This window comes from Pogoniulus pusillus, chromosome 34, assembly GCF_015220805.1.
Source record: "Pogoniulus pusillus isolate bPogPus1 chromosome 34, bPogPus1.pri, whole genome shotgun sequence".
NCBI lineage: Eukaryota > Metazoa > Chordata > Aves > Piciformes > Lybiidae > Pogoniulus > Pogoniulus pusillus.
This window is the reverse complement of record NC_087297.1, coordinates 6,948,885-6,973,098: the sequence shown is the minus strand read 5'-3', so window position 1 is coordinate 6,973,098 and position 24,214 is coordinate 6,948,885. Positions and strand designations below refer to the sequence as shown.

Here is a 24,214-nt window from a genome sequence, read left to right as displayed (position 1 = left end):
TGCAGAGGCTTAACTACCTGTTTCCAGCCAGTGTTGTTTCTCTGAATTATTTAACTTATAAATAAATAATAGTTGGTTTGTTTATTGTAGTAAATCTGAGTTACAAGTTTCTATGCAAATAAGCTGATTGTGCTCCTTTTTTACATGTCTTTTGTCCACTGAGATGACAATGTTTCAGACTACATTTTTATGGACCTTCCTTCCATTGACAGTTTTGTAATGAAAATGCATCTCATAGGTTATCTATTTTGATTTTCACAGTTTTACAGTTTGTTAATGAAAATTCATCTCATAGGTTGTTGGTTTTGGTTTTCACAGTTTTCCAGTTAGTGTTGATTACCACTGTCATGATAGGATACAAAAGAACATTCATAATGTAAAAAGCCAGGGCACGTAGGGAGAAATTTGGTTGGTTTGTGTTTTATTTGTTTTTTGACTATAATTTCATTACTTATGGAGCAACCACTGTCTGATTTGTAATGGCAACAACTGCTTAGCTGCTGCTTCCCTTAGTAGGAAAAGTGAACTTTTAAAAATACTGTAGCTGTATCACTGATGGAACAGATTGCTTTGCTGATGAAAATAAGAGGTTTTAAAAGATGTATATGTGTACATAAATATGCATATGTGTTGTTGTTTTTCTAACCATTAGGCTGAAAAGTGCTGCCAGCAATAATGTTTGAAGCGGAGTCCTTTTCCTGTTCTTCTAAGGGCAGTGATGAACCCTGCCAGGGTATGTCAGGTTTGTCTTTTATTACTTTTCAAATGGTTTAATGAAGGTCTTTAAGACATAAGGCAATATTTAGTATTTTATATTTGTAGTGCTATGTAACACTGATCCTTTTTCTTGCTTCCTATCTGTCACACTACTTGAAAAACCTCCCTACAAAGGGTGCATTTGTGGACTTTGTAAGTCACTGAGTTGCTAGTATCACTCCATCCTCCAAAGGCAGCTCCGTTTGCCCTCTGAAAACAATATTGGCTGTATTTAACTTGTCATTTAAATTTAATTTTTAGATTTTAAGAAAATAGTAAATCCATTTTCTCACTCAGGTCTATTTCTAGCTTACTTTTACAAATGGCTTAGCCTTGTATGTAAAAGCATTTGCATTTACCGAGGTAGACTAAAGCAGTAAGGGATTCATCTTTTTTTGCTGAAGCTGTTCAAAAATGTCAATTTGCTTAAAAAAAATAGCTGTGTTGTTAGCTGCCTCAGTGATAGAAATAAACATAATTTTCACAACAACATTGATGTTAATTAAATAAAAGGCAAGAATGATAACAGTAGCAGCAGTCAGGGGCTGGAAGCAACCTTAAAAGCTCATCTGGTCTAGCCCCCCTCTGCCAGAGCAGGATTACCTAGAGCAGATCACACTGGAACGCATCTAGACGGTTCTTGAATATGTCCAGAGAGGGAGACTCCAGAGCCTTCCTGGGCAGCTTATTCCAGTGCTCTGTCAACCTCACAAGGAAAAAATGCCTCCTCAGGTTCACATGGAACCTCCTATGCCTCAACTTCTACCCAGTGCCTCTTGTGTCATCACTGGGCGTCACCGAGAAGAGGCTAGCTCCATCCTCCTGGCACTCACCCCTTACAAAAATATGAACCCCTCAAAATGCAAACTTCTGTGCTGTGTTTCAGAGAACAAGAAAGATACAAAGCCTGTGGAGTGTTTTTCTAGGACTGTGCTGTGTAGGCATCCTGTGAAGGTTTCTGGCTCTAGGAACAGGTTTTGATACCAATTTTAGTGGGCTGTCTTTTCAAACAAAATCTTGTAAACACTCTTTTCCATTCCAGTAAGGCTGCTTATGATCAAGTTAAAAGAGCCTTGTGTAACATATGGACTTGCAATGTTTTAGGCTGACACTTTCATTAAGGCATTGAGATTATTCTTTCTTAAAACCCCCCACTACAAATCCATGGACTGTATATGAGGATTGTCTGGTTCTGTTTTACAGCTTAATCCCTATTACTGTTATTGTTATTTTTGGTTCATCTCCAAGGCACATTAAAGCATTGTATCCCCCTGAACATAATTAGGTTAATGTTTCATGTTTGTAGGACAGCTTCTTAGACTTTTTAATAGCTCTGCTGCTAGGTTTCAGTGTCTTGTTCTGGTTCCTGACACTTTTCATTAGTGACCTCTGCAGTCAGAATCCCATTCAGTGTATTAATTTAATAGTTAACATTCAATAATGTGCTGCAATATCATTTATTTATGTGGTTATAAGGCTAACAGAGTTTAAAGAAAATGTGATTTGGAAATCCACATGTTCTTGTAAAACAGTTCATATATGTCATGTAGATTTAAATTCTCAGCATGGAAGCTACTATTCTGGAACTTCAGCCCTCTGTAAGGCTGAAACAAACATTTGCTGAAACTAAGTATGGTGTACATAAGGCTAAGCTTGCCTCTAAGGCCCTATGACCTGTTCTCTTTTCCTCTAGCTGTTTCTGCAGTAGCTGCCATCCTTTGCTTTTTTGTGTTTTGACATTATTTTTTCTGTTTGGAGAAAATCCTTGCTGAGAGCTAGTTTAAAAACATCAAACTCAATTCATTTGGGATTAATGATGTAAAAATAATTATAGTAAATTCTATTTTGACCTTAGCCCTCTTTCTTGTATCTCATCTCTTTGAAACTATTCCTTCTGCAAGTATTTTTGAGTCTCTCTCCTTGCCTCTGAGATTGTATTTAAAAAAGAATAACATGTGTAAAAAGTCTGCATGGTAAGAATAGATGTAGCTGTTCAGTATTCTTGGTCAGTTTCAAGACAGAATGTTTCTAAATTTTACATTAAAGGAGTAAAATCAGGTATAACAAAATCTGGTTTCAGCCCACACATGAAGCTGAGCAGCTTTCTGTATTCTCTTTCTTTCTCCAGACAAGATCAAGGGGGTGGCCACAAAGCAACGTAGCTGTGCCTCTGTAAATACACCATTACCTTGTATCAACAAAACCATTCATCGCATTCAAGAGCTAGAACTGAAAGTGGAGAAGTGCCTTCAACAGGTACATTTATGTTTGAAAATGAACAAGTGAGGCCTGTCTTTATAGGATCAAGGGTATTTTTAAGTGGGAGTACTATGTTAGCTTTTATAGAAATTTAACTTCATGTAGTGTGTACACTTCAAAACAGTGCCCAGGAGGTTCACCTACTGCTCATGATCTGCTTTTCCTATCAGTCAATCTCAATAAAAATATCTATACCACAATATCATAATGTAATATCATTGGATCATAAAGATTAGTAAATTCATATATATTCAGATGCATACAGAGTTCAACTGCTTCAGCTATCTGCAAAATCACTTTTATCCTCCTATTGAGTAGATAGGGAAACTGAGCTGTGTGCTGTTTTCTGTCATTTATAGTAAGCAGTACTTAACAATTCATTAACTGAAAAGTTTCTTTACACTTACATTGAGAGACATGAATTTGAGAATGCTGTGACTCTTTCTCTAGCAGTACATGATTATTTCCTAGCCTATACAGATTCTGTAGGAATAGAAACAAGAATAAAGGGAAGCTAATACAATGAGTAGGTAGATGAAGAAAGCAAGCAATATATACCTTTTGAAAATATACTACAATCTTCCCACCAACTTCTTTGAGAATGTGATTAGTAGAATTTAAATAATTCACTTTACTGGAGAAGTCTTTTCCATATGTTAATAAATTTTGCATATATCTACACTGCAGTAAGAAGATCTGATTGCTGCTTGCACAGACAAGTTCTATTTAAATAATTAATCTCCAATACTGAGATAATGTCACTGCAGCACATCAAGAAAACTCTCTTAGATTAGTATTCCACAAACACTGCTCAGTACTCTGCAGGGAGATTTCTGCAACTGCAGCACAGATACTAGAAGAATTGGAGGTGCATGGACTCCAGACATATCTTGAGCTACAATATAGATTTTAATAACAGAATCACAGAATGTCAGGGGCTGGAGGGCACCTCAAAAACTCATCGAGTCCAACCTTCTTGAAGAGCAGGATCACCTATACCAGACCATGAAGGAACATAGCCAGGCAGGTTTTGAGTATTTCCAGGGAGGAAGATTTCACAACCCCCCTGGGCGGCCTGTTCCGGTGTTCTGTCACCCTTACAGGGAAAAAAGTCCTCATGTTTATGTGAAACTTCCTACGTCTCAACTTCTGATAGGAAACTTCATATTGTCTCAGTCATCTTTATTTAACATGTTAGAACAGTGACATTATTTTGATATCATCATTTTGTCATCAATTTACAAGAATTAAATGGATGAACATTGGCATGTCCAGATGTTTATTCTTCTAATGTTAGCTTAAACTGTTTCTATAAGTGCTGTGTGTATTTTCCACATCAAAGTATTTGTTACTCATTATACAGAGATTCAAAATAACCTGAGGCCTCTAGCTAATGACATTCTAACTACAAGTTAAGAGGAGAAAAGCTGGAGTTGCTGTAGTATGAGTATTCACCACTAATGCTGTTAAAAATACTCCAAAGATAGGGAGCTTGGATTTTACCTGTTAGCATGTGAAATTACTTACACCTCTGCTAGTAAATTGAGTATTACCAGCACTGTGTCCAGTTGACATGGAGAACCTGATATCCATACTGCTGAAGTCTTACGCTGTGAACCAGGATAGACACTGTACATACTGTTTGGGCTTGGAAATGGTTTGTGAATGTGATAATTTCCCTTACCAGTTGTATCAGTAAGATATAATAACAGTTTTATAGTTAAAGGTGACCCAGTTGCTGAACCCAGAGCACTTCCCTGTCTGTTTAATTTACTGTGGTGAACGTAGCCCTGATGAAGAAAAAAATTAATTGAAGTTCAGGGAGAAATTCTGTTATAGTTCTGAGAGTGAAAATGAAATGAACAGCATTAAGAGATTAAAAAAATAATAAATTCAAGTAATATGTAACAGGTGTGTACAAAGCCTGGGCTTTATTACCCAGTCATGGAGAGGCATAGGTTCTGAGAATTCAGAAACTTTGGAATGATTTAAAAATGTTTAAAAGCATTCATCTGTATGTAATTAGATCCTCTTATGATATAAAATGCAACGTTCTATTATGCTTTTTGTTAGGAAATTGAAAAAGTGCATAACATCTGAGATGTATAATTGAGTTCCTGTTTTGCTTTTGCAGCATGATTATGTGTTTAAGGAGGAGAAAATGCCATGGTAAGAATCATACATACATACAGAATCATACAAAATGGTGCAATTATTTTAATGCCTGGTAATTATTTGATGAAATGTTAGTCTGGTTATGAAGCCTGTTCTGTGAACTGTTTACCTAGGTCTTCCATAACATAGAATGCACCTAAGAGAAACATTCTTAGTGTCTACAAGATCTAGTTGCAGTTCTGGAGCCTCCAGTACAAGAAGGACATCAAACTGTTAGAGCGAGTCCAGATCAGAGGGGTGCAGCATATCTCGGCTATGAAGACAGGCTATGAGAGTTGGGGTTTCTCACCCTGGAGAAGAAAAGGCTTTGAGGAGACCTTATAGTGGCCTTCCAGTATCTGAAGGGAGCCTGCAGGAAGGCTGGGGAGGGACTATTTACAAGGTCTTGTAATGATAGTACAAAGGATAATGGGTTTAAACTGAGAGGAGGTTCAAACTAGGTGTTAGGAAAGGGTTCTTTCCAGTGAGAGTAGTGAGACACTGGCACAGGTTACCCAGGGAGGTTGTGGCTGCTCCTTCCCTGGAGGTGTTCAAGGCAAGGTTGGATGAGGCCTTGAGCAACCTGTTCGAGTGGGAGGTGTCCCTGCCTATGGCAGGGGGTTGGAACTGGCTGAGCTTTGAGGTCCCTTCCAACCTAAACCATTCTGTGTTTCTAATACCAAAGGTGTTTATAGAGAAATTCTTCTCTTTCCTACTCACTTTTAATTTTCAGCGATTCAAGATGATGGTGGGTCTCAGACCCACCTAAGTGATGAGTTTCTGTTGGTGAGAGTTCAGATATTGATACCTCTGAAATTGGGCCAGTTTTGCCAGTTATCTCAGACACCTCCATATGACTAAGGGTACTTATTTCAGGCTCTCATCACTTTCAGTTTTGGGTTGGAACACTGTGTCTAAACATTCTTCATTGTTAACCTTCAAGTGATGACTTCCCTAAAACTGATAAAACTTTAACTAACCTGACCTGCAGTGGCAATGTGCTTGTGCCTGCACAAAGCAGTGAATGCTTCTGCTTCTTAGAAGAGTCTGGAAAGTGTAACTTACATTGCTAATGTGTGTTCAGAACTTGGAAAGAGTAACAGCTTTTCTACAACTGTTTCTCTTTGGCAAATCCCTGAGTATGAGGACAAAAAATAAAGATCTATGTAAGTACAAGATGTAAAGAAATCTGTTTCTTGTATCTCTGGGAAAAAAAATCCAGGAAAAGCATTTATATGGGAACTGTACAATTAATAATTCTGCTATATATCTTGCAGTTATTCCATTTAATTAACCAGCATTTAAATATGAAGATTCAATAAAAGCATTTTTGTTTTAGTGAAAGTAGTATTTACTCAACAATGCTAATTTAAATGAAGTCTAAAATTCTTCAGTGACAGTGGCTTTTATCTACAGTCAAACAAAACATGTCAGTGCTGAAGCTATTGAAGCTATTTGGTTATCATTCTCCACCAAATTGGATTTTAAAGAAGCTGATGAATCTTGTGAAGGTAAAAAAGATTTCATAGTACTCAGTGTCAGTGGTGTAGGTTACTTGTGTTCATTTAATAGATGCTTTGCATTTTGGTAATAGTTGCCTGCTCTGTCTTCTGTAAATGATGGGAGTATTCTTTGAAATCTGTGTGTCATCTGCCAAGGTGAAAGACATTTATTTAAAATGCTATATTAAGTGATATTAAATCATCCTGCATACAAGGAGATAATTTACATTTCTGTATTTAGATTCATATTGTATGTTAACCTATCCAGGATCTGAACCAGCTAAGTAGTTATGTTCAATGCTTGATATTCTGGATTTTTTCCTTTCATTTAGTTTCTGTAAAACAAAGAACTGCATTGCTGTTCCAGGGTATTCATAGCATATTCCCAGCACAGACTTCTGGCTTTGACAGTCTGTGTCCTTACTCAGATTATACATTTTTGAATTAAGTTTTAAATATTAAAGAGATTGTGTGCATTTTCTTTTTCTCTAAGCCCATGTGCAACCTTTTAAGTACTACTAGCCTGAGGCAATCCTGTCTGCAGTAAATTGTGTGATAATATTTCTGTTGATGGCAGTGAAGCCAAAATTTCACTCCAGATTTTAAGCAGTTGTCCTTCTTTTCAATGCTTGCATTTTTTAATCAAAATAATCTGGGGAATTATTGAATGCAGAATCAAAATGGAAATGTTTTGGACTCTGTAGCTTATGTAATTGCCATTTTTTTATCTATCAGGGCAATGGATGATGACCTCAATGAATATTTTATCAAAACAAATAACTGAGGCCTTTGTGATAGCTAAATTTCACAGAATGAAATGACAACTTCTGTGTATCGTGGGTAAAACAGTTGAGACACTGCACTGAGTGTTCTTAGAACTCCAAAGATTTTAATGAAGTCATTGAAACTTAGGAGAATAAAATGAAATAAATACTCTTTAAAAAAACTGACATAATTAGGAACTTGTACTATTGTTTGGGTAACTACTTACCCAATGAAGGAGACAAGATGAAAATTTTGCACCATCTATATTGAATGGGTTTTAGTTGTACTCATCACTGGAGATTGAATTTCCTCTGCTAGAGAAAAATGCTATGGAATGTGAAAATTCCATTTGTAACCAGTTGTGCTTGCCTTGATAGATGTGAAGAGACAGCTTTATATTGAGAAAGAAGCTGCAATAAACAGTGTGTGTTTAGGGCTTGCTAAGAAATAATTACAATGTACTTTCTAAAGGCAGAAGTGTAACCAATGGCGTTTACTGTGGGATGTGTGAACAGGCCAACTTTGTGTTGAGAATGAAGCTTGAATAAAGAGCACATGATTAAGTTTTCATAAAAAAATATTTTCTAATGTATTTTTAAAGATACCAAGACATTAACCTTGAAGCAGGAAACAGAAGCTTTGCTATTGGAAGTTACTGAGCTAATTAAACGCTTGGAGGCTGATCGTGGGGAGGCAGAAAAAGCTTTGGAGTTGGAGAAACAGCGAAGCAAAAAACTTGGCATGAAAATTGATAGTATGTCACTTTGGAGGCTTCAGCAGCTCCCTGCAGTTGTGCAAAAAGGTATTGGTATTGAAACTAAAAATATTTGTTATTTTTCATTCAGTTCCTTGCCAAGAATAAGAATTATGGTATGATCATAGTAGTTTTTAGTGTAATAGGGGACAATATTTACTCTTCTCAATTTGGTATGCTTGAATATATGCTTGGAAAAAATAATAGAGGTACTATGGAATGTTCAAAATTGTTTGAGAAATAACATGAGAGAAGGAATGATACTATTAAAATGCTAATGTTCACTTTGGGACGAGGAATGAGAAGCTGAAACAGAACTATAAGATAAGGTTTTTGAGTTAAACCATAGACTAAACCAGAAATCACATGGTCTGAAGCAGGTACTGTCAGAACAGTTAGTTCCTGGATGTGAAGTTGTAGCTGGTACTCTAGTGCACATCATCCTGAGATCTTCAAGAAATGACTGTGCAAGAATCTTCCATGGCTGTGTTTACTGATGGATAAACACTGAATAAAAATCAGTGGATAATGGAAGCAAGCCAGGAGTTGTTTAGCTCCAAAGGCTGAGTTTTTTTCCTTCTCTTGCTTCCTCCTCCAGGAAGACAAAATGTCAAATAGTTCATATCCCTAACAATGTATCAGAAAAATGTGTGTGTGTGCTTGTTTATTATAGCCAATGATTAACTCTTGACTTGGAAACTAGGAATCTGTGTTCGAATGTAGGCAGTTTGCAGAGATTGCTTTCCTTAGAAGCAATTGCCTCCAAGAGACAATTTATGATGCCCTGAAAATAGAGCAGGAAATTGAATAAAGAATCAGAATTAAAATTCATTGATGGGTTAGAAACTGCTTTCAGGAGAAGATCCGGTGGCAACTGAAAGGTCACTTTTACAGAAGGAAAGAACTACAAGAGGAGATTGATAATAGAATCTTCATTAGTCAGCAGAGGCCTTCAGGATGTGAGCTTTCTACTTTTTGATGTCCTTACCTGTAGTGATTCAGCTGTAAATGATTTCTGATGTTGCTGTACATTCTTATTGCTTTTGCTTGGCTGTTTAGCATTCTCTATAAATATCAGAAGTTTGGAATAGTGGAATATAATTAACACATTTTCAGTTCTGTTAATATATGCAATGATACAGTATGGTAAAAAACCCACAACAAGAAGGCAAAATACACCAGCATGAAGTTTGGCTGTGAAAATGAACCAACTCTTCTGCCTTGATTTGTCAGTGGGCTATGTCAGTATGGTGTTGCGTCCTGGGAGTGAATTTGCAATTTTCAGGATTATAACTTTTCATAGTATTATCAGTAAGACAAAAATTATGCTAAAATGGAATTAAAGATAAAGAGAAAAGCCTCTCAGGGATGTTATAATTATCCCTAATCTAAGTATTACAAACCCAGGAGATTCTTAATTAAGAGTCTGCATGACCCATTCAGAGTAGACACCGAATGCTGTGATTTTGTCAGACTTCCCTTGGTTCCTATTATTGCTAGCTCCTGCTGCATCTGTGTCTTGTAGCACAATGAGCTGATGGTAGTGACAGGACCTATCTTCAGAACTTACTTTGTCTGGAATATAAGAAAAATCAAATGTAAACCACATTTTATTCATCTTAATGTTCGCTATTATTTTGTATGGTATAGAAAAGCCACTCACTCATATGATGTCTTTTCAACTTTTAGTGGCAATGAAATAATCATTTGGTAAATTTGTCATTTATGTTTTGTTAACCCAGTGAAATCCCTGTTGGATATTCCATAGCTGCTTCTCAGAGATGGCGAGTGTTTTTTTCTCCATAAAATGTGCTGCTGTCTCTCAAATTTATGGCCAAGTTTATTGCTCTTGAGCCATTGTTTGATTTTTGCCTTATCTGATAATCCTACTTTACTTACCCTAGTTTCATACCAGTGATTTTTTTCCATACACAACATCAGCAGCTGCAGGACACAATTTCTAATACACTTTTTTTTTCCCCTAAGAAAAATAAAATGTGATGTCCAGTGATAGGACAAAGGGTACTGGGTGCAAGCTGTAGCTCAGGAGGTTCCACATTAAACTTCAGTGTGAGGGTGACAGAGCTGTGGAACAGGCTGCCCATAGAGGTTGTGGAGTCTTTTTCTCTGGAGGCACTCAAAACCTGCCTAAACGCTTGTACTAGTTTGAACCTAGCTGGGATATTTTGGTGAGAGGAATTAGATTATAGGCTGTGAAAGGAAACAGTGCTGATGTCTACTGCACTCATAGGCTTGCTGAGATGTATGAAAACAAGAACATAAACATAGATAACAGAGTTTGCTCTCTGGCCTTTGGGGCTGCATGAACTTCTCTCTCTCTAACTTACTATCTAACTAATCCTTCTGCTTCCTAACCCCCTTGGCCGATCCTCCAAACTCACCTTGAACATAAGGCAAAGTCTGGGGTAAGGTAGAGGGGTGGGAAGAAGGTGGAAGGGCAGTTGGGAGCCCCTCTTGGGAACTCTGGTTTCTGAGAGGGCTGTTGTGTTTCTGTACTACTTTTTAAAACTTGTATGTTTCTGTCTATAGCTGTATAGATTGTAAATATCTGCTTGTCTATTGTGCTAAGCTGTACATATAAAGCTTCGTTCTTCAATTTCCAGTGGCTAAGTGTAGTCTGGGTGATTTTCTTAAGTGTGGGGGGACAGGGAACACCCAAATCGTCACAGTACTTTCCTATGTGACTTACCCTAAAGCGATCCTGCTCTGGCAGGGGGGTTGAACTGGATGATCTTTTGAGGTCCCTTCCAACCACTAAGATTCTGTGATTCAGCAATTAGCAGTCTGGTCAGAGATTTTCTTATGAGGACCCATAGTAAACTTGTGGCAAAGCCAGAAAATGCAGCCAGCCCTAAATGCAGCAAACTCAGTTCAGACTGACAATACTCTTATGTGGTGACACGAATATGGTTTGTTAGTTGGCTTTGAGTTTATCTTTGTAGTTTAGTTTTATCAGAGCTGCTTTAGTTCAGCAAATGTCCCTGACCTAAAAATAGTCAACAAAGTAAGGTGTGTGGTTTGCACTTGCGCTGTTCTTCCTCTGTGTCTACCTATGTCTGTTGCTGGAGACTTGGAAGCTCAGTAGAGCTGTTTTTTTGTGTTAAAATAGTTTCCTCTACACCTCTACACATGCCTTCAGGCTAGATGTTTTAATTTCCTTCATAAACCCAAACCCACACTTTGAAGATTTTCTTGAAGTTCCTACTAGGGTTATTAAGTATAAGTTTAAAAACAGTTCCACTGCTGATGCTATATGTGGTGATGTCTTGTAGCATCTCCTCTTTGGCCCTTCAAAGTAGGTTACAGGAAGACTTTCACAAGTCTTACTATTATGACAGCTGATTTCCTAAGCTAAGTGTTCATGACGTCACTCAGATGCTCACAGTTTGCTGTGTTAATTATTTTTTTGTAACAGAACGTGAAATGTATGCTAAAGACATCTCGGAGCTACGAGGGCATTTTGATTGTAAAAGCTGTCAGTTGCGACAGGTACAAACCCAAATCCTTCAAATAGAAAGAGCCAACAGAGAGATTCAGGAGGATATAGACTTCGTGAAGAAACACAGCCCTCTGCTGGAAGAAAAGCTGAAGCTGGAGGCTGAGGCTGTGAAAGATGTGTTAGTGGCGTATGACCAGGTGAGCACAAGCAGCACAAAGGTGTCCCTTACAACTGTCCCCCCGCACACCCTTTCAGAGGATAGCAGCCTTTTGGAAGTACCGAAGTCTGCCTTAAGTGTGCGCACAAAGACAGGGAATTGTGTGCCCACAGCACTGCGGAGAGGACACTCAGAATCCAGGGAGGGCAATGACGTTGGTCTTTAATAAAGGTCTCTTAAACTTAAATGGAATGCAATGCTAACTTTGCAGGTTGATTTCATGAGGGACTTTTCCTAGGAAAGGTATAAGGCACATACCTGCTATTTGCATGGATTCCTCACGGATTTCTGACAGGCATCAGCATTTGTTCCAGAGTGTGGAGGTGTTAGAAGCTGTCAAAAAATGTTTGTAAGATCTAATTATTTTTAAAAGCTGATGTGTAATTTCCCCAATATTTGCTGCTTATGTTTGTAATATTTATAATATTTATAATATATTTATTGATAAAAATGCCTCATGTGGATGTCAGGCTGAACAATCAAAGTGTAGCAAAGTTGTAGGTAGCTTAAAACTGGTGTCTAGAAAGGGAGAGAGACAATATTACTTCAGGTACAGATTTTAATACTATGTTTTCTATGTATTTCTTATAGTAACTTTAAAACATCAATCTAGAGATAACTCTCTTCAAAGTGCTGACCGTCTAAAAGGGATCTTTTCTTTGTGATTCTTGATAAATATTTATTTTCATTTGTTTTATTTCAAGTTTCTCATTTTTGGGGGAACAAACAGCCACACCAAAATACTTCTAAGATTAATGAGTTAATTGCCTATTCCATAAAGGACATGAGAATGATCATTAATTAGTTCTGACCTATTGAATACCTCCCAGTTCTCTGCGTTCAGTCTAATGAGATGTTCAAACTATTGGCTAATCAAAAAATTAAGGTGATTATTTTGGATTTTTTTAATGCTTTTTTCCTTGTTAATGTCTTTGAATATACTGCATGAAGTACTAAACCACAACAATATTATTTTGCCTAAAGACTATTTCAAATAAATGCTTTCAGAATCTTTCTTTCTCTCTCTTTCTCTTCTTCTCTCCTTCCTTTCTTTCTTTCTTGCTTTCTTTCTTGCTTGCTTTCTTTCTTGCTTCTTTCTTGCTTTCTTGCTTTCTCGCTTTCTTTCTTGCTTTCTCTCTTGCTTTCTTTCTCTCTTTCTTTCCCTCCTTCTCCCTTTCTCTCCTCTTTCTCTTTCTCCCTGTCTTTCTCTCCTTCCCTCTTTCTTTCTTTCTTTCTTTCTTTCTTTCTTTCTTTCTTTCTTTCTTTCTTTCTTTCTTTCTTTCTTTCTTTCTTTCTTTCTTTCTTTCTTTCTTTCTTTCTTTCTTTCTTTCTTTCTTTCTTTCTTTCTTTCTTTCTTTCTTTCTTTCTTTCTTTCTTTCTTTCTTTCTTTCCTTCTTTCTTCCTCTCTTTCTCTCTTTCTTTCTCTCTCTCTTTCTTTCTTTCTTTCTTTCTTTCTTTCTTTCTTTCTTTCTTTCTTTCTTTCTTTCTTTCTTTCTTTCTTTCTTTCTCTCTGTCTTTCTCTCTTTCTTTCTCTCTTTCTTTCTCTCTTTCTTTCTCTCTTTCTTTCTCTCTTTCTTTCTCTCTTTCTCTCTTTCTCTCTTTCTCTCTTTCTCTCTTTCTCTCTTTCTCTCTCTCTTTCTCTCTTTCTCTCTTTCTCTCCTTTTCTGTTTCTCTCTCTCTCTCTCTCTTTCTTTCTTTCTCTCCTTCTGTCTCTCCTCTCTTTCTTTCTCTCTCTCTTTCCTCTCTTCCTCTCTCTCTTTCTGCCTTTCTGTCTTTCATTCTGTCTTTCTTTCATTATTTCTTTGTCTGAGTGATTACATATCATAAAAAGTTAGGTTTTGTGTTATTCTAGCTTACTTATATATTTCATTTCCACCGCACTCACAATTGTCAAATAAATGATTGACTGTGCTCTTATTTATATGCCGTTTGTTACTCAGGTTTGGTTTAGGTATTTTTTGTTCTCTCGTGGCCTTAGAAAAGCAGCTGATACTTGATGGTCTTTGCAATTAAAACAGTTCCATAATTTTTACCAGCCAGAGAACTAGTTTGAGCAGGGAAGTGCTAGATTCTAATGAAGATTTTACCTCATGCTATTGTCTTATATTTGTGGTATTTTTTAAAGCAGAGACAACTGACAGGAATATCTCTGTTTGAGAGCTGGTAAGAGCTGAGTGTCTCAGTACTATTATTGCCACTGAAAACTGTGTTCCTTGTGTGAGTGCTGCAGTGACTACTGGGCTTGCACATCCTCTTGGAGAAGTTTAAGTACTGATTTTGTCAGATTGCTTACTGAGATCTCAGTTGCTTCTTTCAGCTTTATTTCTTTCTTTCTGCTCCAGAGGTCACTATCTTCCCATGGAAGTAGCCACCTTTACACAGCAACTTCCAAGTTCTCTAACAGAATGAAAGCTCTCTCACTAACATTTCTTTATGTTGTGCAGTTTTACAGTGCCTTCTGTTGTCTTTTGCTAGGATTGTATCAACTGCAGACCACGCAGAATTTATTGTATGGCATCACGAAGTACAACTTCAGCTTTACAGTTTGATTTTTAAACTGTGAAAAAATCAGACAAGTCTTGAAATTTGTTTTTTGTTTTGAACATTATGCATGGTCTTGTATTTTTTATATAACATGATTCAGAAAGCTTGTTTTATTTTCTTAGGCATCAAAAATACATGGTGACGTTCGTTGTGAACTCATGGAAATCCAAGAGGCAATGAAGAGACTTGATGAAGAGTCTGAAGGGAAGATAAAATCTATGTATGAGGAAATCAAATATGCTGAGATGCAGCTGAGTGAATGCAAGTAAGAGCTTAATATAGTATTCTGATGTCCTGTTAGTTTTAATAGTGACAATCAAAGTGCAGAAAATTTGCCTTTAGACATAATTTCAGATTCTGCTGATTTTATTTTCGGGGAGGTGGTGGTGGTGTTTTGATTTTTCTTTTTGTTTATTTCTTTTGTTGTTGTTTTCTGTGGGGTTTTTTGTGTGTATGATTTTGTTTGGTTGTTTTTTCTTGGGGTTGTTTGGGATTTGGGTTTTTTTTTAGGGTTTTGTGGTTGATGTGTTTTGTTTTTTAATTAAAATGACTAGACTTATACTTAAAAGAAATGTTTGTCTTGTTTGTCTTAGCTTCGTTAGCAGAATAAAGAAGGGATGATGTCCAGAAGTACACCCAAATGGAATGTTCCATTTCTTACTCAATCTAACATTTTAGCTTAACTGTGCTAAATGTTGAGCAGAGTTTCTGAGTGTTTGTGGACATCCAGAACACTCTGTGATTCTGTGTTTCTGTGTTGCAAGATGTCATGTGGCATGAAGAGGAGATCACTTCAATAGGAGGAATGGAAACCATACCTGATATATTTCCATCAGTATAGATGATGAACTTCTGGTATAGGTTACCTATTGCTATTATTATGAGGATTTTACTCATTATTGTTTGTTTCAAAGACTAAAGAGTTTCTGTAAAGCAGTTTCAATGCACCTCAGAACACTGGCTTGTTAAAGGAAGCCACCACACATTCATGCACATGAAACAATCTCAAGAGTCCTGGTTTCAAACAGCACTACCAAAACAAAACAGGAAAACTGCCCAAGCTGCCCTACAACCACTAAGCAAGCTGACAGCTGTGACACAGTGACAGAATTCTAAAGGGAATTGAACAAAATCCTGCATAAAAGACTATTAAAAAGTGAAGTAGTCAGAAAGCAAAATGAAAAATTCTAATACTAGTGAAAAAATGCAGAAATATGATTAAACAATTAATTTTCATTGAAAGAGTATGTCAACAACGTGGTATCTCAAAGTCCACTTTCTGTTGCTTTGGTACTTGAGTACTGCTTTCAGTTTTGGGCTCCCGTTTAAGAGGGATGGGGATCTGCTTGAGAGAGTCCAATGGAGGGCTACAAGGATGATTAGGGGACTGGAACACTGCCTGGTGAGAAGAGGCTGAGGCACCTGGGGCTTTTTAGTCTGAAGAAGAGAAGACTGGGGGAGGATTTAATAAATGTATATAAATGTCTGAAGGCTGGGATTCAGGAGGACGACAGGCTCTGTTCACTTGTTCCCTGGCGTAGGACAAGGAACAACAGATGGAAGATGTAGCACAGGAGGTTCCACCTCAACTCAAGTGGGAACTTCTTTACTGTAAGGGTCCCAAAGCACTGGAACAGGCTCCCCAGAGAGATTGTGGAGTCTCCTTCTCTGGAAACTTTCAAGGCCTGTCTGGATGTGTTCCTCTGTGACCTGAGCTCTGGCAGAGGAGTTGGACTTGATGATGTCTTTGTGTCCCTTCCATCCCCTGACATCTGGTGAGCCTGTGAGCCTGTGATCTATTAGATCCTGTGATCTATTATATCCTGTGATCAAATGGCAAGTAGTGATAAGTCTGCACAGAAGGTGGTTAGAATAGGCAAAGTCAAAAGCAACTAAGGAACTTTAAAATTCTTCAAAACTGTGTAACTGAGGAACAAAACAGCACATACCATTTAATGTCTGAATTTAAATAAAATATAAGATCAGAGAAATTAAGTACACCTTGACCATAGTAAATCCAGGAGGAGAGTTTATGCATGTCCACAAATACTCAGAGTTGGAAGAGACCTCGAATGATTGAGTCCAATGCCCTTGCAGAGCAGGATCACCTAGGTCAGGTCACACAGGAAGAAATCCAGGCAGGATCTGAATGTCTCCAGAGGAGGAAACTCTACAGCCTCTCTGGGCAGCCTGCTCCAGGGCTCTGTCACCCTCACAGTGAAAAACTTTTTCCTTATGTTCACGTGAAGCCTCCTGCACTTCAGTTGCATCTGTTGCCCCTTGTCCTATCACTGACATCACCGAGCAGAGACTGCCTCCATCCTCCTGACACTCACCCTTCACATCTTTATAAACGTAAATGAGGGCACCCATCAGTCTCCTTTTCTCCAAGCTAGAGACCCAGCTTCTTCAGGGAGAGGTTCCACTCTGGCATCTTTGTGACTCTGTGCTGGACTCTTTCAAGCAATTTTCTGTCCTTCCTGAATTCCATCCTGTTTTGAGTGAATGCAAGTTAAAAATACTAATAATGCAGAAATATCAACATTTATAAGGAAAAAGTTGAGTAGAAGACTTCTTTCTGCCCCTCAGTGAAGAAATACTCTAGGTTTGGGGGTTTTCACTCTACTGTATCTTTCCCCCCCCCCCCCCTCCCTCCCCCCCCTTTGTTTTCCCTGGCATTTGCTGGCCTTGTAATTCAAGTCATACTTACGTTACAGAGGAAGTCAACCCTTCAGCTGCCATCCAAGGAGGATGAGGATAACTTGGTATTGATAGGTGTGAGACAGATCTGTGATGGTACAGACTAAAGACTGTTCTGCAGTTGATACTCTATGTTCAGTGCCATCAGTGAGAACATGAGGATTGCATGAAACTCAAAATACTGAGGCTGAGGCACATCACACAGCACAGTCTGCTGTTTTTACACGTTGGCTGCAGTACTGTGTTTTTCCATGAGCTTATACACAAAGTCGTAGCTGATGAGTAAAATGAGAAGGAAATGACAGCCTGTGCCTGTTAAGTGTCTGCCATTAGAACAGTTCCACATATCATTTATCTTTTATGGGCGATGGGATCTAAGAAAGCAGAGGTGTTTGAAGTGTTAGCTTTCACGCTCGTGTTACATGTGTTTTGTGACACTTGGAATGTGGCTTTTCAAACAAGTCTTTCTCTGTCAATAGATGGAAATCTTGAAAGCAAATAAAGATTGTCTATCAAATACTGTTGTAGGAAGGGCTGCTGAATTAGTGATGAGGTCTCATAATTATTTTTTTTTTTCTGTTGGTTGACAATGTTTAGCATGCCAAAGTCATTCAGGTTTTATTTGGGTTGTATTGCAGTAGATGTGTCTGAAATTTGACTGCTGTTGGTCTTAGTTCTGCTGTGGTGGATTTATTTTGCTGTTTGGAATATGTTATTGTGGTAGTTTGAGGGATCCTAGGTCCCCCTTAACAAAACCATAGGGACAGAGGCCAATCCCAGAGGGATGGACCTGCTCGTGTCAGGATATTGCAATTTTGTTATTCTACTCCTGTTGTGAAGAGGTTTTGTTTGGGCTTTAGGGGATTAAATATGAGGCCGAATTTAAAAGGGTTTTAAATAATTTAATAGTATATACAAAGAGAATTCCCCCTCCCCAAACTTATATGCAGTTAACCTGCACAAGTCCTTTGTATGCAGTTGTGAAATTATTTTACAGAATGTCTATTTACAGTGGGATTCAGGAATTTAGTAGAGGTTTGGAAAGGTTTTGGATAGAGAGTCTTGTGGCATAAAAGTGCCACGGGTAAAGTCACTGGGATTTCTAAGCTGTTCAAGTCGAGATTGTTCAGCTACTCACTAGTTAGAGTCACAGTCTCTGTGGTCCCAAATACGTGTGGCAATGGCCACGCTGTTGATCCGTGTGGACCTGGACAGTCCAAATATTATATTGGGGCGCGCTGTCTGAAGGCTCCACGGGCATGATGAGGCTGGGAACGCCGGGCTGCAGCGGCAGCTGGCCGGGAGCGCCTTGGTCGGTTGTTCCCTGGCCCGGTGCGAGGTGCCGTGGGCTGGAATCATGCAGCAGCAGCGGTGGCCCCAAGGGCGACAGAGGCTAGGAGCGGTGGGTGGAGGAGGGTGGCAGGAACACTCAATTGCCCTTTTTATGAGATGTGGGCCCGAGATTGATGGTCCTTGGCCACAAAGCTGTCCTATGAGCGTCTGGCAGCAGGCCAAAGCATGCCAAATAAGGTGAAATCCACGGGTCCGGTACCCCCAAATATGGAGGGGGCTCAGGTGGGCCTGCACCCCAGGCGTGTGAGCTTACACAACGTGTTTACCTCAACCTTGCCAGCAGGGCAGGCCAGACTTGAAGGCACCAGGCTTATTGTGCTCCTTTGTCCACTTCATTTGTTTTCCCCTGGTTTAGACAGAAAACACCTTTCGGGGGGAAAACAAGTCCGGGCAAGAATAGACTTGTAAACACGGCTATTTGGGCCTATGTGGCCCTCCACCACAGCTCCATCTTTCGGTATCACAGCTTAAAAGAATGCCTGACTGACCTCTTCACCCTTCTTTTCCCTGCCTTTCTTCCCTTTGCTTCTCTCTTGGAACAGCTCATGCTCTTACCTCATGATTCCTGGGGAGATGGCTGCCAGGGAATTGAACCACTGAGGCCTTGTAGGCCCCAGCTGGGGAGGGCAGTTTCAGCCTACCCTCAGGCTGACGGAGGGTGGAAGAGGTGGAGGAGTCGAGAAGGCCAGTTTGGGCTTAAGAAGGTTTTGTACTCGTTCTACCTGATTGCTTTATATAAATATATATGGTCTTGTAAATGTAATTTCTCGTTAAACTTCCAGCCTATGTGCAGTATCCTCATTCTTGCTCCTGGGAAGGGGTAGGAGTCATTTCTGTCCTCCAGTCCCGGGCAGGCTCGTGGCCCCAAACTGGGACAGTTATTGACCAAGATAGTTCTCTGAGGAGCATGGAGGAAACTCCTCTTTTCTGGTTCCTGAAGCAGTAATTTTAACCTTTTTCCCCTCTATTTCTTCTGCCTTTCACCAAATCCATTCTCACACACTGCTGCAACAAGAGGCCTGTGCAAAGCCTATAATGAGGCCTAAAAGCGTGTTGTGGAAGGGTTTCCCTGGCAGTCGTTGTTGTTACTGTCTCTTTCTGTAGTTATGGCCAGTTTTCCTTCTTGTAATGCTGACAAATCTGCTAGTCAGAGTGACAGCCAAGTCCTTATCCTCTCCTCTGACCATGCCTACTGTCTGCAAACTCCCCTTTACACGAAGAATGATGGCATCTTTACAAGTGATGTTTGACCACAAGGTGGTTGGACCCGGTGATCTGAGAGGTCTTTTCCAACTCACTTCCATGACTTGATGACAGTGCAGTGGGTTAAGTGAAAGTGGCTCCGAATCAGATCGAGCCACTAGCAGAGAAAGGAATTAACTCCTATTTGGTTTTGTGTGAGGTATGAAGCTAAGTCTCGTGCTTAGCCATGCCAAGCCTGTTCACAGGTCCAGTTAGACATTGTAACACTGGCAGGTTGAATAAGCACAAGTGACTTGGCACCATGAGCAGTTTTGTTGTCTGGCATGAAGCTGCTAGGATAGGTATTTGGAAATCCTCTTGTGCATACCTGTTCAAGAAATGTAGTAGAGAATCAAAATAAATCTTTACTAATTCAGGTCTGCTTTACATTTTCCTTTATGGAGAAGGGACTACCTTGGAATAATTCCAAATAGATGGATTCACTTTCTGTGTATTTCTATTAGGAATGAGTTAAAGCATTCTGAATTTATTTGGACCGAATACTGTATGAAGTTAAAAGAAACAGAGGAGAAGATTAGAAAGGATGAAAAACACCTTGAGGAGTTAGTGAAGCAAAAAGCAGAAATCCAGGAAGATGCAAAATGTTGGAACAGCAAAGTGAGTCTTGAATATTTATAAACAAGCAAGTAAACGACTCTCTTTTACTGAAAAGTGCATGAATACCTGAATATTTTGTGTCTTTAAGAGTTAAGGTCCTCTGTAAAACAACAAATACTGATTAAAAAAAAAAAAAGTGGTAGATTCTGTAGAACTCTTTATGGTCTTCTGCTGTATTTTTCAGCTATCTTATTAAAAAATATATTTTTTCTTACTTTCCTTTAAGTGAAAATTTTAGTTGTTAGGTGCATCTGTTTAATCTTTTAAGCATTTCTTCCAGATGATTTTAGAAGACACAAAGATGTGATGCTGAGGGACATGGTTTAGTAGCAGACTTAGTAGAGTTAGGTAACGATTGGACTCAATCTTAGAGGTCTTTTCCAGCTGAAATGATTCTGTGGAAACGTGCAGTTAGTGGGACAGCATGGATGTCCTCTTAAATTAGATTAATTCATTTCCTGATCTGAGGTGGTACATGCTGCACTCTTACAGCATACAGAGTGATATTGTGTTTTACTTAAAATTCCCCTCTTTTCAGAACAAGTGCTGTACTTGTCTAGCATTCTTTGTGAAATCCTGTTGGACTTGGCAGTTTAAAATCTGAACTAGGAGCTTTCTGTTGATTGACTGCTCCATATGTGGAACCAGTAGGAAATGCATTAAAACAGGATTTAGGAGCTTACAAAAAAAATCGTGAGTTTTTTTTTGTGTGTTATTGGGGTTTTTTTGTTTTTTGTTGTTGTTTTGTGTGTTTGTTTTGATTGGTTGCTTGCTTGTTTGCTTTTGGTTTTTTTTTGACTTGGTTTTGTTTTGTTGTTTTGTTTTGGTTCTAGTTTTTTTTTTTTTTTTTTAATGTATATCTAAATAAAGTAGGAAATTAATTCCCTTTTACATGCCTGGTAGTTTTGTGGTTTGTGCATCCAGAGAGCTTGCTCCTGTTAAGGATCCAGTAAATCCAGAATCTAGGTCATAGAATCATGGAATCATAGAATCAACCAGGTTGGAAAAGACCTCCAAGATCATCCAGTCCCAATGTATCACCCAGCCCTATCGAGTCAACTAGACCATGGCACTAAATGCCTCATCCAGTCTTCCTGATCTTCCCACATGTAAGGATGTCAACATCCTTATCAGTCCTGATCTGCTTGCTTGGTGACATTTGCCTAATCATATTTGAGTTAGGCATACATCTCTATGGAGATTGTATAGTTAAGACCTGTAAGGGTAGCTGTAGTGTTTCAGCTTCTGCAGAAGTGATGAAAACAAAGATCATTATCTTCAATGTGAACAAGCATGCCTTGATCTGAGCCACTGTAGATGTTTTCCTGCAGATGCTTGCTTTCTTAACATTTTCACCTATCATTAAGCCCCAGTGAATAATCCATCATTGAATCTCTGTGTGGATCTATATTGAGTAAATAGGTACACTGAGATATTAAGGAAAATCTTGAGGCTGAGAAGAACTTGCTGATACTGTGAAGGTTAGAGATTCTGCTAGGTTACATCATGATGATGATGTGCAGTTGACCAATATAGCATGAACTAGCTCTACTTGTTATTTAATGTCTTTATTTTTCTTTAATTACTGTTTAATGATAACAAACAAATATAAGAGATATTTGCATTGCTTAACTTTCAAAATGTTTTCTAGATAGAAGCCTTGAATAACAAACTATCTGCCCAAGGAGATGAAGGCATGAAAATGTCAGATGCTTTTTCTGAAGTCATTAAAGCTGTGGAGGAATTAGTAAGTTGTGTGGGGAATTCTTTTGTTTTGGTTTGGTTTTATTTGTTTAGTTTTTGTTTGTTTGTTTGTTTTAATTGCTTTTATAGGAATGAAGTAAAAATGCTTGCATGCAGAAAAAAATAAGTGATGACCTGAGGTGATTTCAGTTTATGCTACAGATGTCTTTATGTTTTAATGTTCTTTAGAAATCCACCGGAGAAAGTGACCTACAGAATATGAGGCAAAGGCTCCTCAGTATGAGAGAAGCATTGGACATTTTGAAGTGTGAAAATGAAGAACTTGAGGGAGAAAATGAAAAGTTTTTGCAAAAATTCAGAAAGAGGTAATGTCTTTAAAAAAAAGGGGGGGTGGTATGCGGTATGTGAAGCCAGGGTTACTTTTTTCACCTAGAATATTCCAGGTATCTTGTGATTGAGCCTTAGTCTTCTAGATCCAAGCAAGAATATTTTTGTCTCATCAGCAGAAGAAGGGGCAAGGTATTTTAAGGTATTAAAGGTATTTGTATTTAAAAACTGTCTAGATTGCCAACTGCCTGTGGAGCACTTTGCACCCTGGGCCAGCCCATGCTGGTCTTGTTTTGCTGGGGTTGGCAGAGGCACCAGTGGTGTAGTGGTATCATGCAAGATTCCCATTCTTGCGACCCGGGTTCGATTCCCGGCTGGTGCAAGGGAGTGAGTTGCTCATCCTCCCCTTCTATGCAGCAGCACTTCTGAGTATTAAGATTTCCCTGAGCTGCTCCTACCCCAAATCATCTGTGGTTACACCACTGTCCCTCTATTTTCTGTCAAGCTCAGAGTTTTGGTAGCACCGTTACACCTTCTGCCTCTTTTTGGAAAACACTCATATATGAATTTATGTAAATCCATGTCATGGCTCTTATCACAGAGTCTTACAGGTGTGTGACATTCCTGAGGCATCTAGGTCACGCTTGGCATTTTGGAAAGGTCACACTGGAATTTCAGCTGTATTGGTACTGAGTTCCTGTCTCCATCAGATTGCTTGGGAATCACAATAAGCTGGTTGGAGATTTTCAGAAGCTATCTGAACATGGTCCTGGGTGGCCTTGTTTGAGTGGACAAGTTGGACCAGATGATCTCTAGAAGTTCTTTCCATCCTCAGCCATTCTGTGATTCTAGGACACAGGTTTACAGTACAGATATATAAAGGGAAAAAATTAGTACAGTTGTTTTTATATCAATGAACTATCAGGGCTTATACTCGTGAATAAAGACTTTAACATTTTGAGAAAGGGTTGAATATATTCAGCATCAAATGGCAGGATGATAAAATGCTTTTGATTGTTAAATGTTTTAGCTCAATGATGGATTTTACTTTTAATTAATATACTTTATAAAGCAAAATGTAAGGTTGCCTGCTTCATTTCAACAGTTCAAGAAAAAAGAAGATGTATCAATCAGAAGTAGAAACTATTTACAAAAGCATGTCTGAGATCGAACAGAAAATAGCAAGAGCAAAGGAAGATCTCTGTAGTGCTGAGTTGTCCTACAGCAAAACAAAAAGGAAGTATGAGCGCTTGAATAAAAGCAAAACTACAGAAGAAATCTCTTACAAGGTATAGTTTTTAATTGCATTTATTACCTAGAGTGGAGGAATTGAAAATAATGATCTTTGTAGCAGACAATTACTACACAAGCAACTTAATAACAAAAAATAACGTCATTATTTTAAGACTTGAAAAATAGCAAAAAACAGTCACTGGAAGAGGAAATAGAGGTAATGGTAGGCTAAAAAGTAAACATGTACACCACTCATGTTGCCTTGGTGGTCTTGGTCTTCATTCCTGCCACCTGAGAATGCCCAGAAGGCCAACTATATCCAGGGCTACATCAAAAGAGGGGTGGTCAGTGGGTCAAGGGAGGTGATTCTACCCCAGTACTCTGAGGAGTCCTTACCTGGAGTAGTGTATCCAGTTCTGGGATCCCCAGTACAGGAGAGTTATGCAGCATTGGAACAGGTCCAGAGGAGGACAACAAAAGTGATCAAAAGGCTGGGACACCTCTCCTATAAAGAAAGGTTGAGAGACCTGCAGTTGTTCGTCAGCCTGGAGAAGAGAAGGTTCCAGAGAGACTTTATTCTGGCCCTTCAGTACTTAGGTGGGGTCTACAAGAAAGATGGGGGTAGA

The 24,214-nt window shown here is 38.7% G+C and overlaps 1 protein-coding gene and 1 non-coding gene across 2 annotated transcripts in view; both read left to right on the top strand.

The window, feature by feature from the left end:
• Positions 1-675: 675 nt before the first annotated feature.
• CCDC178 (coiled-coil domain containing 178) overlaps positions 676-24,214 on the top strand; it is a 127,007-nt gene continuing 103,468 nt past the window's right edge. Inside the window, exons 1-11 of the mRNA XM_064170542.1 lie at positions 676-733; positions 2,885-3,012; positions 5,150-5,184; positions 6,586-6,680; positions 8,038-8,238; positions 11,627-11,847; positions 14,534-14,676; positions 20,171-20,324; positions 21,976-22,071; positions 22,257-22,393; positions 23,461-23,644. Coding sequence (XP_064026612.1) covers positions 676-733; positions 2,885-3,012; positions 5,150-5,184; positions 6,586-6,680; positions 8,038-8,238; positions 11,627-11,847; positions 14,534-14,676; positions 20,171-20,324; positions 21,976-22,071; positions 22,257-22,393; positions 23,461-23,644 — 1,452 coding nt within the window. The remainder of the gene's footprint in view (positions 734-2,884; positions 3,013-5,149; positions 5,185-6,585; positions 6,681-8,037; positions 8,239-11,626; positions 11,848-14,533; positions 14,677-20,170; positions 20,325-21,975; positions 22,072-22,256; positions 22,394-23,460; positions 23,645-24,214) is intronic.
• On the top strand, positions 22,667-22,737 carry TRNAG-CCC (transfer RNA glycine (anticodon CCC)). The gene has a single exon. It is a non-coding gene; the product is annotated as a tRNA-Gly (tRNA).